Source organism: Chlamydotis macqueenii, chromosome 2, assembly GCF_036417535.1.
Source record: "Chlamydotis macqueenii isolate bChlMac1 chromosome 2, bChlMac1.mat, whole genome shotgun sequence".
Classification (NCBI taxonomy): domain Eukaryota; kingdom Metazoa; phylum Chordata; class Aves; order Otidiformes; family Otididae; genus Chlamydotis; species Chlamydotis macqueenii.
The window spans coordinates 51958734-51976197 of NC_141557.1; the positions used below are offsets into that span (position 1 = coordinate 51958734).

General features: G+C 40.6%; 1 protein-coding gene across 4 annotated transcripts in view; it reads right to left on the bottom strand.

Moving 5' to 3' along the window:
- Positions 1–17464, bottom strand: part of BMPER (BMP binding endothelial regulator) — a 153666-nt gene that overhangs the window by 119423 nt on the left and 16779 nt on the right. For 3 of the 4 annotated variants that reach the window (XM_086742977.1, XM_086742976.1, XM_086742975.1), the window contains exon 3: positions 8840–8939. In XM_086742977.1, coding sequence (XP_086599103.1) covers positions 8840–8939 — 100 coding nt within the window. Of the gene's footprint in view, positions 1–8839; positions 8940–17464 lie in introns of those variants that run through there. The other variant, XM_086742978.1, reaches the window with a different exon arrangement.

Here is a 17464-nt window from a genome sequence, read left to right on the forward strand (position 1 = left end):
GTTGTCCCTGTGGAAAGCAGCGAGGTGGGAGCCGAACTCCACCTCACTGTGGAGGCGAGTGGCTCGCAAGCCACTTCTGTCACTGACACATAGTGCTGACAGCCGTGGGGGATGGCACACCAGAAGTAATCATGGCAGGGAGAGCTTGCAGTCAGCAAAAGGGAAATTTAGAAATGAAGACCAGGATGGAAAAGTCTACAGAAGCACTGGAGATACCAAGAACGCTCCTGAGCTTTGGCACAGGCCAGCAGGTCAAGTAAGGGAAGTCAGAGCAGCATCGTGCAGGCACCAATGCAAGGCACAGTGGAAGCTGGATTTCATCAGCTGAAGAAAACAGCACAAAGGAAGGGGAGAGTTAGCCAGTAACACAGGCAAGCTTGGTGAGAGCCGGTGGAAGGCTGAAAGTCAGGCAAACTGAAGAGGGGGCAAGAAAGGAGGTGCTTTACAATCTCCAGGTGAGATTTTAACCTGTCCATGACCAGGGGTGTGCCCTGACACTGCCCTCTGTATGCCCCAGACCTACACCCACTGCTCAGTCTTCAAAAGGAAAAGGAAACAAAGCTCACATACCAGCTAATTTTTCTGAACCTCACTTTCAATGTACAAATCTCTCAGCTGACACTTGCAAACATATACTTGGACTTTCCCAGCCTGCCTATTCATAGCATGGAAATTTATGAGCCTCACCTAAATTCAACTGAGTTGAAACACACCTACTTCTGTGCACCAACTCAGCTGAGCCATTCTAGCTCATCTATAGTTAAAGGTTCATTATACTTGGCTTGAAAAGTAGCAGTCACTAAATATCTCCTGTCCAAAGGCATCAGCAGAGCTGCTGATGCCAATTTCTACAACTGAGTATGGTGGAACATACTTCAAGTTCCTAAAAGCCATTTGAATTCCCTTTGGAAATATTATTACATAAACTTACTGTTTCCATCTGCCATTGGAAAGGGAGAGCAGGAGAAAAGAATAAATCAAGAAAGATCAGAGCCTAGCACAATCACTTAAATGCCATCCACTTACTTCTGCCTGAGTACATACTTAAAACAAAACTATAAAAGAAATGGCTACAGAGGAGGTTTTAAAAAGAGGAATGCAAAAAGCCTAAGAATGTTCTAAGTAGTACATGAAAAGTAACAGATTTTATATTAATAGGTAAATTTGATCCCATGACATATACCCTATAAGGAAAACTTTTAGGATTCCACATATGGAAGGAAGTTAATTGTCAGTGGTCTGTACCAATTTTAATGGAGCTAAGGTGATTCATGTCAGTCAAGGAGTGTGTCCTAATTTTTTTTCTGCTTCTTTCTTTAAAAATAGCTAGTGTTTTATTAATGTAAAATATTAACTTTCAGTTAACTGTAGGTTTTGTTCCTGCTACCTACTTCAACCCAAAGAGTTCAGATAAGTCCTGGATAAACATGCAAGCTGAAAGTTGCTTATCTGAATCAAACCAAACCACTGAATACTTTGAAGTTGGTCAATTGTTGTATATGCAGTGGAAACTAATTACCTTCTAGTCACCTCATAAAGGCAAAATGATCCTCTACTAGACTTGAATCATTCCTGCACAAAAAAAAAATGATGATAAAATAGTTAAATCACTTCCAATTTGCTAATTTAGCTACTTTGTTTCAATGTTGTGCATGCCTTACTTGAGTACCTTAGTTTCAAACATAATAAACCAATCTTTGGCTGATTTAATTTGAAAGAGAGCAATTTAATACCCAAACAGCATCCTCACACTGGAATAACAAAAAAGGCAAATTATAGCAGGTTTTCTTATTGGCATATGGACAAGTTGACAATCAGGAAGACATTTGTCTTTCCAAACCCAGTGACATTGTTAAATGACTCTTTTTTTTGTTGTTGCTGTTGTTCCTCGAACATCCCAGCACAGAACAGTGTCATGAAGACAGGGAAATTGACTGTAAGAGACAGTTTAGTAGTACTGAAGCTCAACCAGTGTCCTCAGGAGTTCATTTAAAACAAGCCATTCTTACTCGATTTGACATTGTCTAATAAGATTTCAGAAGATATTTTTATTCCAGAAGATATTTTTTTGCTTATTTTAGGCTAATGAGAATTTTATAGTCAAGTCATTTCCGTATTCTCCCAAGAGAAAGTGATGGATTGGTGCACAATAGACTGGCTCCTCATCCCTCATTTCTTCAGCATCTTTCTTCTCCTATTAAGTCTTTTTCTCGCTTTCCCTCCACTTTCTATTTTAAAAAGTAACTTGTCTATTGGCATGGAAAATAAACATTAGGAAAAAGAAAACAGTCAGAAGACATGTTTTATTTAATGTTTGATAAATTAATCCTCAGGGAGGTATCCAGGCACGCTAACAGTAAATACCAGTTCTAGCCAAAAAAAAAACAAAAACAAAAAACAAACCCAACCAAAAAAAAAAAAACCAAACCAAAAACCCAAACAAAAAAAAAACCAATAACTTGCACATTCTGCCGTATTTCCCTTGCATGAAATCTGTTGGCCAAAATAAGAAAACTGTGAATCAAACATACACCTATTATTAAATATATTTTCACATGCCTTAATGATGGTAAAGCCACAGCTACTAGAAAATTTAACTTCCTATTGGGTAACCCCAGTCTTCATTTGTCAACACAGAAGCATGAAAATATATACAAAATCTCCCATGCTTATTAAGTCTAATTCTAAACAGCTCCTCTGTAACTGAGTACAATCAAACCTATTTGCAGCTGAGCCATCACAATTACAATACCCAAGGGATGCGAGGCGCAGAGGCTGTATAAAGGGCGTACAATGCAGCAGAGTAAAATGGCTATGGGAGTTCACAGGCATATGATACAAAGCAGCTCATAATCACTGAGCAAATAGCGGCAGAAACAAAGAAGTCAGCTCCTCCCGGTGCTGTTTTTGCCCCCTGCACCCCACTGGAACTGAATTTCACCTTCCCAAATATCTTGTGCTTCATAAATATATATATATGGTGGGGGGGGAAATGTCACTCTGCAGGGTCCATAAGAATCTTGTGATCAAAAATGCCATATGGTTAGAGCTGCCATTTTATCTTGAGCTGATACTCGATGTGCTTGCCAAGCCTGGCAGCTGGAGAACTGTGACCTCTCATGGTTAGAAGAGGTGTCATGAATGATATTGCATGGTGACACAATTACTTGCCATTTATACACAATTTCCTCACACCAACAAAATCATTCATTATCAGTACAGCTTAAACCTTCAAAGTTAAACAGCAAAAGGAATTCTTATTCCAGTATTAAGTGTCCTAAACTGTTTGTCATGTTGTTCCAGAGAAACATTACATGTGAATGTTGTGTGCAGCCTCCATGCTGATCTTTAGTGTCATTTTACTTTGCTGCACTGGACAAAATGTCCACACATAAGGTACAAGTGCATCCACATATCACCACGGAGGTTTCATGCTACTTTCTAATACAAGTGTCTTAAACAACTTCTCTGTGATTGTAAAAGTCTAGGTAACTGATGTTTGACTGCAAAAGTATTTTTGACATGACAAGACAGTTCATTAAAAGCTTCTTACATAAATGGAAAATTATATTAACCAAGGTAATAAGAAAATCTGAAATTTGAGGCACTGCTGAACACAACAATATACGCCAGATATTCAAGGGGTATGAAATATATGCACTAAGACCTTTGTAGGAAGAGTTAACTCAAAGGAAAGATGGAGATCTTTTCTTAGGCATAACCAGAAGTAATCAAAGCTGGCACCATGATGATACTGGATAATACTGTCCTTACCACCTATATGTCACTCCTTCAAAATCCCTGCCTTTACTTGAAATACAAAGGCATAAATTGAATGAATGTTGAGATGAACCTGTAATGCCAGCCACAAGAAACAAGCCTCCTGGTTCAGAGCTGAAGCACATCACCAAGAGACTGAGAGAAAGTGAGAAAGGCAAAGGGAAAAGTTAAGACTTGAATATGTCCCCAGACCATCTTTTTTAATAACCAGTCTTTGGTAGATACCAGGACTAGATTATTCAAATGAAGGTGAAAAATATTTTAGTAGGAAAATATATAATAAACTTCCCAGCTCATCCCCCTCCATCCATGTAATAGGTTGCACACTTGTCTCTGAAAGCTTGCCTTAGAGCATGCGAAGATAGGCTGCAAGTTATAGTGCCCCATCAAGGCCCCACACAAAGGCCCTCCCTACTCAGTCTTACAGCAGGGGACCAAAGTGGTATTAAGTATCTCATACTAGGGGTGTCCACAGGCGAACAAATTGCTAAAGGTATGGCTCCTGCAGGGCATTGGTAGAGTAGCCAGAACGTTGATAAACTTATAACCTCCCTTTAACTTCCTTTGCAAGCCAGTCTAATAGTTGAAATTGGCTGCAATCCTCAACCGTAATACCTGATATCCTTTCCAAGAAATGCACAATTAACTATGATAGCTTTGGATATTCAATATTCAGGGGAACTAGCACTGCTGTTGCCTGCGCTGTGATTCCATTCTCTGGTAGGCTCCAGATCAATGGAGCATAGCATGTGAACCTCTAAAATCATTAATTAATTTTAAAAGAAAAACCACAACAACAAAAAAAACCCAGTAACTCTCAAAAGTTAACAAGGGCAGAAAAAGTGAAATTGCACATGAGAAGTGAAACTTTAGAACAACAAATTGTATCTTTTGTAACAAATACCCACCAATTTTGTCTTTGCACAGCCATAGAAGATTCAAATTCTTAGGATAAAAGAGTTGAATATGGTACGCAATTTTAGAAATGCAAAATGCATGCAACTCTGAGCTGGTAATACCACTTCTTCAGGGAGCAAAGAAGTTATTATTAGAGGTGTAGAGACTCTATATCCAAGTGACAGGTCTCCATCCAACTAAATAAGAAAATGCTGCCAAAACTATTTCTACAGTCTCAATGATCTCATATGTTTTCATTAAACATATTAAATAAAATGAGAGATGAAAAGTGGCCTTTTTATCCTAGGCTACAGTAATAAGAGGGCTTAATTTTTTTAATATTTTCAAAATGAATAGTATGCTAGAGGTATATAGTATGTTTTATAAACTACAGTAAGCATCTGTCAGAAGAATAATCTCACTGAAAGTTTTCACTGTTATACTTAGTTGTTTGCATTCTCCTTGCAGCAGGGAGCCGTAATCGTGTGCCTGCATTTCTCCGTTCCAGATTTTGCACAAACACACAGCAAAAGACAGCCTTGCCCCACCAAGTTTACTATCCAAGGTCCTATGAGCCTAAAGTCAAGAATAGTGTTAAAAAGCATTGCTAAGGAGGATTAAAATCTTAAGTAAAGCCAAATCTCTTAATATATTAGGGATAACCTATTGTTTCAACAACAAAGAATTTTCTGATTGCAAAAGCTATACTGCTGCTGTTTCTTACTTTGTTGTTTATTAAGAAAAACGGGGGAAAAAATGCTAGAAGTTATCTAAGTAGCATAGAAATACCCAAATGGAAGCAAGGGAGTTACTCTCAGTACACAACCATTTGCAGGAAAAATTCCCTACCAACAATTCAGTTTCTCCTGAATGCAGAGCTCTAAACACAGGAGCTCACGTGGATGCACCATTGCAGGCAAATAGTATTTCTTCATTTCAGACTACTTTGCTGTCAGATACTGGGCCTACATACCCAGGCCTCATGCACTCCTCATAATAGAATAAAATATCCTGGCAGCAGTGTCACAATTGACTCATGAGTGCTGGTTTCCTTCCTACAGAAGCCAATTCTGAAACATACCCTTTGGTCCTGATGTTATCCTCCTGATGTTGTACTCAAATGACAGCAGCCATTCATTCATTCATTCATTCATTTCTTCAAGGGGTAGAAAGACGTGAAGCTATCAAAGGGAGCTGGCAATAGCCCGTAAGGCCTGATAAAGCTTTTCTAGGCTTTTGGAATTAATCCAAGAAAAAAAAAAAAAAAAAGGCCATCAGGTTCTGGTGTCTTTTCTTCGTAACATTTTTTGGGGGGTTTAGATGAAATGCAACCAGTGAAAAAAAAAAAATTAAAAATCCCTGTTTCGCTTTTCCTGCTTGCATTCCCTATGGGCACTCTGGCAGCTTGACAAAATAGTAACCGAGTACAAGCGCTGCAGGGCCAATTCCTGGCTGCAGCTGAGCTCCACATGGGGAGTGCCGGGGAGCCGCTGGGACACCAAAGGGAGTAGCTGAAGTGCTACACAGCCAGGCTGGTGTTTGCACCCTTGATTCCCCAAATGCTCCCCATAGGACACTCATTTTGGTTTTGCAAAGAACAGAGCAGGAGCTTCAGCAGTGTTCAGAGCAGAGAGAGAAAAAGCAGTTTCCTCAGGGTAGAGGTGGCTCCATCAGCCCCTTCCCATTTTACCAGAACAACCTGGTGACAATCCATGACGTCAGGACTGCTGTAGTTACACAGGTGCATATTTAGCTTTACCTTTCAGAAACAGATTCAGAAATAGAAATTTTGCATTTACTTTGAAAATTAAGCCCTCCTTAGCCTTAAAAAAAAAAAAAAAACCACCCTGAAAGCTGTTCTTGCATCTTAATTACATAGGAACTGCCATCTTAGATCAGACCAAATGTCCTAACCAACATTTGTTTTTTCCTTTGGAGAGTTACAGAGGGTTGAGCTGATCCTGCTACAGAAGTGTCTGTTATAACACCGTGACACAATTTTTAATAAGTAATTGCCAACTCAGAGCCCAGCATCGTATTTGTACAGTTAGGACTGTTCTGTCCTGTGTGCACCCATTTATTCTTATCCACATTAACTTCCTTTGCCATTTTGTCATCAGTTATTCCGTGTTCCAAGAACCTTCTGCAACTCCTCACAGGCAGCCCTCCTCCTTTACTACACTATAGAGGCCAGGTCAGCAGTAGCAAACTTTTATGACCCTCTTCCCACCTTTTCTAGATCATTTTTGAGAACGTTGACAAGTTGAGATCTTTGCAAGGATCTGCTGGGAACCTTTTTCCATGGCAAAAATAATCATTCATTTTCACCACCTGTTAGTGATTCATTGATGAGAATTATTTCTTTACAAACTGCTTAGTTTCTTTAGTAGTTTTTGGTGAGGGATCCTGTTGGATGCCTATTAGAAATCCAGGAAGACAACATCAGGTGGATCTCTCTGTCCATATACTTGCAACAAATTCAAATTACTAGCATTTTTATAAGATATAACCCTTCCCCCTTATATTGCAATTATCCATGTGCCCCCTAATTCTATTTTTTAACAGTTTCTATTAATTTTCCTGTTAGAGATGTCAAGCATACCAATCTGCAGATGCCAGGCTGAAGCCTACTAATAAAGTCGTAGAGGAACTCACCCCAATTCAGGATAATATCTTACAGAGTCTGAATTAAAATTTCCATCTAGTGATAATAGCCCATACACACTAATATATGTATCCTCAACTTTGAAACATTAATCTTCTTCAGTGTAGAATCATTTTATATGCATACGTGCACATATGCATGTGTATGTCTATAAAATTTTCATGCAAATGACCAATCATGCATTCCTTTATCAAAAAGGAGAATCAATCTCCAGCCTAATCAAACAAGTTTAAAAAGCTTTTGCTATAAAGCTGATGCTAAACACAGTTTCACAAAAGAAATAAATTACATTTAATTGATGTAAAAATTGTAACTACAAATTCTCGGTTTCAGTAATGTTCTAATTTTTTTTTCCCAGTTCATTTCTTTTGCTTTTAAGTGTCAGACTTTTAGACAAATCCTCAGACTGGGGCTTGCCAAACCTATTCCAAAGTTGCAAAACAGAAGCAAATCATGAGCACAGCAGCTAATATACTTCTGCCACCATCCAGGAAAAACACATATCCATCATATGTCTCCTCCATCTAAATTTCAGTGCAATCTGTTTTCCTGCATTTGTATTTCCTCTGGGAAGGCAATAAATGCTAGCATTTCACAGAAGTTTATCCTACTCTATCTCCCTCCCAAAGCCACTCCAGCATCACTGGGGAATTAAACAACAGAGAAAAAAAATAAGAAAAGTAAAGCTGTCTGAATCCAACATTCTCCACCTCATTGGCTGCGTCAGCATTCCCTCAGCAAAATTAATGGTTTAGAGCATATTACTTACTGCATTGATTTAAAAAAAAAAGACTAGTTTTCAACTTTATCTACTTGCACATTTTTCATATGGGTAAGTATGGTAGTTATATGCCATGCATGCTTACACAAGTCATTTATTATTTTTTTATATTTTATAATTAGGTCACTCTAAAGAGCGTGGAAGATACAGTGTTGGCCAATAAATAAATGTACAGTGTTCAGATTTTTGTCCATTTTGGCTTTAATAAAAATGGCCACAATAGTATTATTTGAATCAGGAAAAATTTGGTTTGTTTCTAGTATGGGGAGAAATAAAAATAGTCATGGATACTTGCTTTTTATAACTAGGAAGCATTATTCCTATTCTGTTCAACCACACAAAAAGTTTAGGGAATTCCCATTGAGTGGTGACTACCAGCAAATTGATTTTTGACCTAAAATATTTCTGATACATAAAGTTAAAGCAGGAGATATCTCTTAAAAGACTGATAACATATCAATGAAGTACAATAAAGATGTATTTCTAAAGGATTGTCATTGTGCAAGAACTAGTAATTACTGGATGAATATGTGAATTAAGCCATCTCCACCAGCTTTGGAAACATATTTATTTTAGTTGTGGCTACTGCCCTTTTCAAGCCTCTGGTAACAGCCAAGTCCCAACTGAGAAGCTCCCAACTTTGTCCTGTCTCTGGTAACATAAATGTGAACTGATAACACATTAAAAAGAGGGAAACAAAAGGAAGGGAACCGCACCTTTGCAACGCTCACAGCAAGCTCCTCTCTGCTTAATTACGAGAGCACAGTCCTTGGAGAGCATCGGACACTTTTCTCTCTTGCATGTCACTTCCTTATTCTGGAAACACAAAAAAAAAAAAAAAAAAAAAGACAAAAGCTATTGCAAGTAAACCAAATCCACAGCTTAGTTTCTTGCAACTCAGAAATTAAAACGTGAGGCTAGAAATTTGCTTTTTCACTTCAGGAGAGGTCCTTGTGATTCATAACACCTTTCTGCCCTTGAAGGAATGCAGAAGACAACAGTCTCTTAATTATCCAGGAACTCAGGTAAATGGTGTTTGAACTCCACTTAGACAGTAATTCATAACCACTACCCGTCATAGTACAGAAAGTGTGCCCCACTGAAGAAATGCACTTTACTTAAATGAACAACTAGCTACATGATGCGCTTATTAAAATGTCCTCGAGGTCTTGAGGGGCTTCCCCATGAACGGCACAGCTCAGAAATTGTTTCTCACGGTGACAAAAGGACAGATGGCTGAGGAAGGAGCGGCAGCCTCACAGAAAACAAAACTCGCTACCACTGTGGAAAGTCATTATTAGCTGATGGTATTATCTAGCTACCTAGAGGTCTTCAAAAGAGCCTACTGTGTACTGTACTAGAAAAGAGACTACTGTAATTCACCTTTCTCCCCAACATGCTGAAAATCAATGAAACAGCACAACCAGGCGGAATCATGGTACATTATAGTGTCATCTTTCTAAGGCAAAAAGCCAGCAATGGCCAGGGACAACGAGCGTGTTGACCACATTAAGGAACGTCGACAGAGGACATGCAACAGTGGGCAGGAGAAACATTCCATTTACAGCCTGGCTTGCCCCTGTAGTGTTAACCTTTCTGGTTATCCCTGCCTTTAAATGACAGCAGAAAACAAATATTTTGGGAGTTTCTTTCAGTAAAATTTTGCTACTTGAAATTCCTGACTGAGAGTAGCCCTCTGAAGTGATCTCCACCTATAATTAGTAGCTCAGTTCATTAAGTGACACAGGTGGCCATTTACTAGAGGCAAGCACACACCTCACCCAATCTTATGACTTAATTAGAGACCAAAAAATGAAAGGACTAGAAAAATGTAAATCATAAAACTAAAGGAAAAAAAACTATGCTTTCCAGTCATTTTCTTTTGCTCCCTGTGGCCTTATTCAAGGTGCCTGTGAAGGATAACACGCAGCTTTTATTACACTCCAGCTCTTTGTCTAAAATCAGACGTTTATTTTCTTCAAAGTCACTCCCTGATCTGATGGGAGCTATAAAGGCTCTTCAGTCTTATCAGCGTAAATGAGGAATCACTCTCGCCAAGCCAGTGTGAAATCAGCAAATGAGAACCAGGCCCTAAAGCGCAGTTGCAGTTACACAAATGACTACTGTAAAAAGCCAGGTCACTGCTCGTCACTGCGACGTGCTGGCTGCTCTGTATCACTCCAGCATTGCAGACCAACCATAAATGCAACTTAACTGGTGAGTTAAGCTGAATTTATGGCAGGTCTGTAGCTCTGGACTGGCACAAAGCAGCCACGGCACAGCAGCGCAACTGGCTCAACAATTTATTTTTAGAGCACACGATAAAATCCTGATTCCCTTTACATGAACGTAGTGCCTGACTTTGCCTCCTTGAAGCCTGTTGAAGGGCAGCAGAATCAAGTTCACCAAATTGACTACAAACAGTCTGTATTAAAAGGGTGCTGTTAAGATCTGATTCTTTTTAATGAGAGTTTGCTCAAGGAAAAAGATGTAATAAGCCTAGCAGCTTCATTACCTTTATCAGTGGGAAAATCTTCTATATGGTGAAAGCGGGTTTGAAGGAAGGGCAAAATTCAGGTTAGAGCATGTTCCCATAGAGAACATGATCTACTCAGCTGCAGCATACATCATGGACCTCTGCGAGATGCACGATCTCCTTCTGGGCCAACCTAGCTGGGTAGGATCCAGATCAGGGGGTCTGGCGGGCAGCTACCTATTGGACTTCCTCTTCAAATGAAAAAAATTATTATTGTGGACGGCAGTGAGAGGGACATGAAGTAAAACACAGCTCTGTATTTCTTTTTGTTCCCTGATTCCCAGGGTACTCCTGGGGCAAACATCTCATGCAGGCCAGCTTCTCAGGCAGTTTCTCACCCTCTCCCCTGAATACCAGCTGCCTCCCTCTGCCCTCAGATACATCCTGACATGGATGCTTCTTGTTGGCCATACAAAAAGTCCCTAAGGATCCTTAAGATGCATCTGACATGTATTTCAAACAGGAGCTACTCGCTAGTTACCGTTCCTAACTAGAAGCCTCCTGTTTGGTCCACATCACATAAAACAGGAATCTTCACCAATGACAAGTTTGGTACCGCTGAGCCAACCCACAGAGGCAGCCAAATTTGGATCTTTCTCTTCTTTCCTTATCATCAACAATGCTGGTGGCTCAACCTCAAACTCAGAACCTGCATTTACAGATGAAGGTGGAAGTAACTGGAAAGAGAACGCAAAACTGAGCTGGCCTGTACAGCCTAGTGACTGTGAGGGAAAATTATTTTGGAGTTCATGTGTTGGTGCCAAGGGCTGTTTTACATCAAGCAGCTGTTCCACGTAAAGCACATTAGTGGCCCACGGTGTGGTGATGGGAACTGAAGGGTCCTCTCTTCCTTGGAGGGCTTCTTATGCAGTAGGCTATAGACTTATATTTCCTTCCTTTATCCCAGTAGACCTTAGAACTACTTGTTGTTCAGTGGCCCAGCTTCAGCAGAAGAGGAGCTTGTTCTCTGTTCTCCCAAAATCCACCAGTCTCGACAGCAAGGATGTTTGTGGGGAAAGCAGGAGATGAAGCTGTGAATTTCCTCTGGATGTGGAGGGCACCAAACCTGGATCACCATCTCAAAGGCAAGTTGCTACTGCATGGTGCTAAAAGATGGGCAGGAGGTGGCACACTCACTGCTTCCCGTTGCCCTCTCGTTTTGTTTTGGTTTTTTTTTTTTTTTTACAGAAAAGAGCAAGATCAGCTCTGGATTTAATCCCCAAATTCTTTCTGAAAATCCTGTTCTTTTATCTCAGTGCTGCATCTTGTGGAAAACTAGGCCAGCAGATGTGGAGGAAAGGGTTAATGTACCATGCTGATCATTCACAGGACAGCAGCAGATAAAACAGGGCTGGTAAATCATTGTTTAGTCTATTGCAGTCAGGCGTTATCCAGTGCAGATCTCCTAGGCCCATTGGGTGTAAAATTATGAAGATAAAACAAAGAGCAATTGTCACCGGGATTTTTTTTTTTCCTTTTTTCCTTCATGCTGTCATCCAAAACACTGCTTAATGTGTACTGTCCATCTGCTTGTTTCGATTCTGCTGCCTCCTTCCCTTCCATTTCACAAGGGCAAAGTGGAGGGTGAGAACAAATGGACTTCAGCAACAAATCCTTTCCTTCCAAATACGTCCTCTCCTACCCCCAGTAATCATAACATTTCATTACTTGTCCCAATCATACGTTTTAAAAGTCACTACGTAGCTGCATGCAGGAGAGCTATATTACCAAACCTCCATCTGTGTTGTCAACAGCGTCTCTGGGGTTGTTGAAAGCTCTCAGATACTTTGATTTTTGCTGTTCTTAAGAGAAAACTTCTTAGGCGGCAACATTCAGAAGCCAACAGTTATGGGAGGGTAGGGGATTTTTTTCCTTTTGTTTAAAGGACATGCACTCTGGCACCGAGAAGTGCGGAAGAGACACATGGCTCATAAATACATAAACCGTTTGCTAAATCAGAAACCTGGGAGTCAGTCAAAATCCATAATAGGATCCCAAGATTCATAATAAATAACTTTTAATTACAGTCCTGCACAACAGTTATTTTAAACATATGGTTTATAGATTCACATCTGGAATTTTTTTTTTTTTTTAATTTAGTGCTCAGGCACACACACAGAAAGGGAGAGAACCTAAGGCTTTTATTAGTGTTGGGAAAATATGTATTTTTTTTAAAAAGAGGTCAGGCTGATCCAGAACAATGCTGCCCCAGCTGACGCAACTCCCCAGTCAGCGCTTAGTTCTCCAAAGGGTTTGCACTGGAATCACAGACTCCCTCAGAAGGGAAAATTTAGGGAAGTGCAGGAGGATCACCCCGGACTCCTCTCCTGTGCTCACCGAGCCCTGAGCCTGACTGCTGGAGAACTCATGTTTTAATGTGTTTGGGGAAAGATCAGAAAGTTTTGTTAGATGCCCATGTTTCTTCCCTCTCCCATGCTTTGCCAGTGGGAACCAAAGGTCTCTTTAACAGGGCATCCTGAGGTGATGTAAAATTCCCATACAGGATAGATACACTAACCAGACCTAATGCCAGTGTTACTGCTTCATGTTACCTTTATAACAACCTCCTCTCAACGCAATTTGTTCACCTTCTACATACACCTCGTATTTTTACCTTCCATCAAAGAACTCCACACAAAATAGCTCATTCTGGTGACAAAATATATCAAACTAACGGCCTTAAATTCACGTGGTAGGGTTAAATAAAATGCCAACATGAAAAGAAAAAAAAAAAAAAAAGAAAAACCCTAAAAAGAAATCTGAATATTTGGCAGAGGTCTTGGAGAGGACATGCCAAACCACAGCTTGGAAGCCGCAGCCAACTTTCTACAGGGTTCCCCACTGGGCTCCTGTTGGCTCACAGCAGCCACAAGGAGGATGGCTCTTTTCAACCTGGATTTGGCTTGGAAGAGGGAAAAAAAAGGATATATCAAGAGTCTGCTTCATTTGTTCAGGGCCATACCAAGAAGCGCCTCCACCAGCGGTACCCTGACCCACTGTTGTGCTGTCACAGCTGGCTGCTGAAGACCTTGCAGATGTGGGTTCTCAGGGAGCTAGATTTCCACTGTGAGAGTCTATTTTTCTCTTCTTTTTTTTTTTTCCTTTTTCTGTATTGAAAATGCTTTTAGGAGGCTTGCACTGCATTTCTGATATCCTGAGGTTATTAACTATTTATATTGAATAGGAAAAATGTTGCTTAAACTCTCATTTAACAAAAAAAAAAAAGTCTGTGAAGAGAAAAATAATAAAAGCTACAGGGACAGATTACTTAGAAATAGGAACTACCATTAATGGCTAATCCTGAAAACATTCATTTTTTACCATTATTCATCACAGTCCCACTAGTAACTCTGATAGGACTCCTCATCAAGTAGTTTGCAGTGTCCTCAAATTTCTGCCAGGAGAAGCCTATGGGATCATCCATCACAACAACAACAATTTTCAAACAATGGCAAAAGTTACCCCTGGGGGATTTGGGATGCAGCTTTCAAACTTGCACGTGTGACCTTGGGAAAAGAAAAAGTCATTTAAAATTAATGAAGCAAGTGCATTCAAGTCACTTAGGCAAAATCTCTACCACAAGGCATAGGGCAGGCTCAAACACAGGTCACAGGACGTTACATGCCATGACCTGCACTTTCTCTGGCCATGCTGTGGGCTCTTTGCCAGATGTTGCAGATGGCCAGAGCATCCTCTTGAGTTTGCACAGGGCCATGCTCCGTCCATGTAGGCCAGAGGAGCAAATGTTTGGGCCAGCACTGTCCATGGCTCTGTCTGTCAGCAAAGCTTGGGAGCACCAGGCTCCCAAACGTGTGCCTGCACCTATGCTTATGTGCAGACAACCCTGACTTTTGGCCAACTTGAACTCAAGAACAGGCTCAGACACGTGCACAACTCATGGTCTAGACAAATCCTGAGGCGCTTTCTGAAAATCCTACCCTTGCTCCTTTGGCACTCCTGCCTGGAACTTGCTGTCTCGGGTCCGATTCACAAACTTCCCTTTAATTGGTGGAGCTGATGCAAGCAAGCAATTCCTGCTAATACTGTGGGACTGCTGTCTTCCATGAGCATTCCTCTGCCTGAGCAAGAGCTGCACAGTTTGGCTTCAGGGAGGATACACTACTCCCCAAGGAGAGATATTTGTAGGCATTTTGAACCACTGTCAAAGAGACAAGAAAAAGGTCTGATTTCCCTTGTTCCTCTCCAATTATCCTTTTTTTTTTCTTTTTCCTGCAAAACAAATTTTGTGGGTACAATAACAAAAAAAAAAGGTTTAGCACACTAGGTGTGTTTTTAAATTCAAGGTGGAAAAAGTATTTCCTTGTGAACCAATGTCTGTTCTCAGCAAAATGATACAGCTCTCCCTGTTTACCCACACAAACCTACAAACACCAATGCACAGGCTTTACCTCACAGAGAGAAAAGTCATCTTGTTTTAAGCAAGTCTTCAGTTTCAGGGACAACTGACAGGAGTGAGGCCAAACATATGCTTCAGTGCTTTCAGCATTAGGTCCTTGCCCGTGGCACAACATGACCATGATGTCAGCACGAATTGCATTAGATGCAAATGACAGCATTTCATCAGGAACAAAATATGCCAGTTCAGTCCACAGTGTCTCTTTTTTTCCTTTTTTGAGCAGAGCACACAGTAGCCTCTGATTTATCCCCTCATCCCTGTAATCTCTTTAGCTTATCTGGCCTCTCTCAGAGTGAGCAGGGAGGAGGCTGCAGCTCTCTGTGGTGGTGCTCAGCCAGCATCAACCACCCCCTTCATAATTCAAGCTCTCCCTGCTCCCTAGGAAAAAGGATTAAAACAAAGGCCCTGCTGAAAGACGACACCGAATTTCACTGCAAACGGGTATTCCCCACCACTGTGAGAAAAGCATAAGTATGTGCAAGTCATTCAGGACACATCACTCACAACCCCTTATAGGCTGAACAGATTTATTCCCCCCCCCACTATGCTTAATGATGTTCACCAGCATAAGGAAAGTGACCTCGGTGGCCCGCTGCAATCCCGACACTCCCTGACAGCAGCCTGCTGCACTACTACATGGTGAAAAGAAAGCGTCGTCTTCCTCTTATATTTGTTTGTGTTAATGCAACTGCTGGGGCTGCAGCTGGGATCAGGGTGCCATTACATCAGACATCACATGAGCACATGCAAGGAGTACATCCCTGCTCCAGGGAGCTTATCAACAAAGGCACAACCAGACAAAATGACCATAACTGCAGATTAAGTCAGTGAGAAAGCCAGAGCAAGATCCAGACTGCTTAGCTCTCAATCTCCCTGCCTCCACCTCTACCTCCAAGTGCCACTTTGGATGAGAGTTCTTCCCTGTGAATTCAGCAACAAAACTGTTTACCTGTCAACAGAATAGCATGATGGTCTTCTAGCAACAAAAGAACATGGTCTTCACAGGTTCCCAGCAGTTCATACTGCAGTCTGCAAAACTACCTAGAGTAATCCAGGAGCCAGGTTTCAGGAAAGCACTGAGGTTCTTGTGGGAGATCACATCTTTGCATTTCACAAGATGCATACATTTAAATTTCATGGCTTTTTCCCTTTTCTGTGTTTTTAAACAAAAAAAAAAAAGGTTTTTTTCCTACTTTGTTAATAAAGAATTTGCATTAATTATCAGTCATGTAAATCTGATGCCAATACCTAAGAAAACAGTAGTCGCAGGCAATACCTGTTGATTTGAAGCTCAAGATGCAAACTTGTACCCGTGCTGCCAGAAGAGGTTACAGCTCACCAACCCAACCCTATGAGCTTACGATCTACCCCTTGCTAGATATTCCCACTCACTCAAATCAGCTAGAAAAAACTTTTTGGATGATCACTGCCCAACTCGTTTCGAGTGAAATGAGTGATCTTGAAAGTGTGGTCTAGCCTAGCCTGGTTTACCCTGACTGAAGCCGATGGGGCAGAATTCATTCTCCCAGGGAAGGGACAGGCAGCTGAGGGCCATAAAATCTTCCATCACCTTAGCTCAATCCAGAGGCCACCCGCACACAGCTGGAGTCAGCAGATGTGGAACAGCATCGCTGCCCTGGGTGTTTTAGCTGCTGGAGCATTCTGCTCTGCTGACGCCCCCTTAAGTGCCATAGGAGAGCTTGGAGAAGAAGCAGTTCATTCATATCATGCCCAAGTAAAACTGGTCTGAAAACACTCTAAGTAAATTCTAGTCTCCCAGATTTCTTGAAGATGGCACTGATGGATTATCAAGCTGATTTCATACAGGGTAAAGCAGATTGTGCCAAAGGTTTAAAATAAATTATTAAATAATTTGAATTCAACAAATTTTAGATCAAGTCACGGTATCATGTTCTGTCCCATCTCAAAAATTAACTCAGTCCTATCAAAAGAGCGTCCTAACAATACTCTACTTTTGTTTCTTAACTACTGCCATCCTAGTCCTATAGACTGTGTTCAGCTAATTTTCCAGCAGACATTGCCAATGAGAGAAAAGCAAAAGCATGACTACAATTTTAAAAGTACATAAAAATCTGAGTCCATCAGTTCAGAATTCCTATTTTTGAATGAGATAACTGTATCTTCTGTTACTAACTGATAGTAATTTTTCTTCTACTAATGTGAATTAAAACATCATTTGATGTTTATTTAAAAGAGATGCATTGACTGTTTTTTAAATAAATATAATCTAATCATATTTTGATGGGCTAAATCTACAAATATATTATTCAAACAACAGTTACCTGTCATTGCATCATTATTACCTTCTCTGCCTGAAGCTGCTTACTCGACCCTTACACTGGAGATTTAGGCAGTGGCAAATGCTCC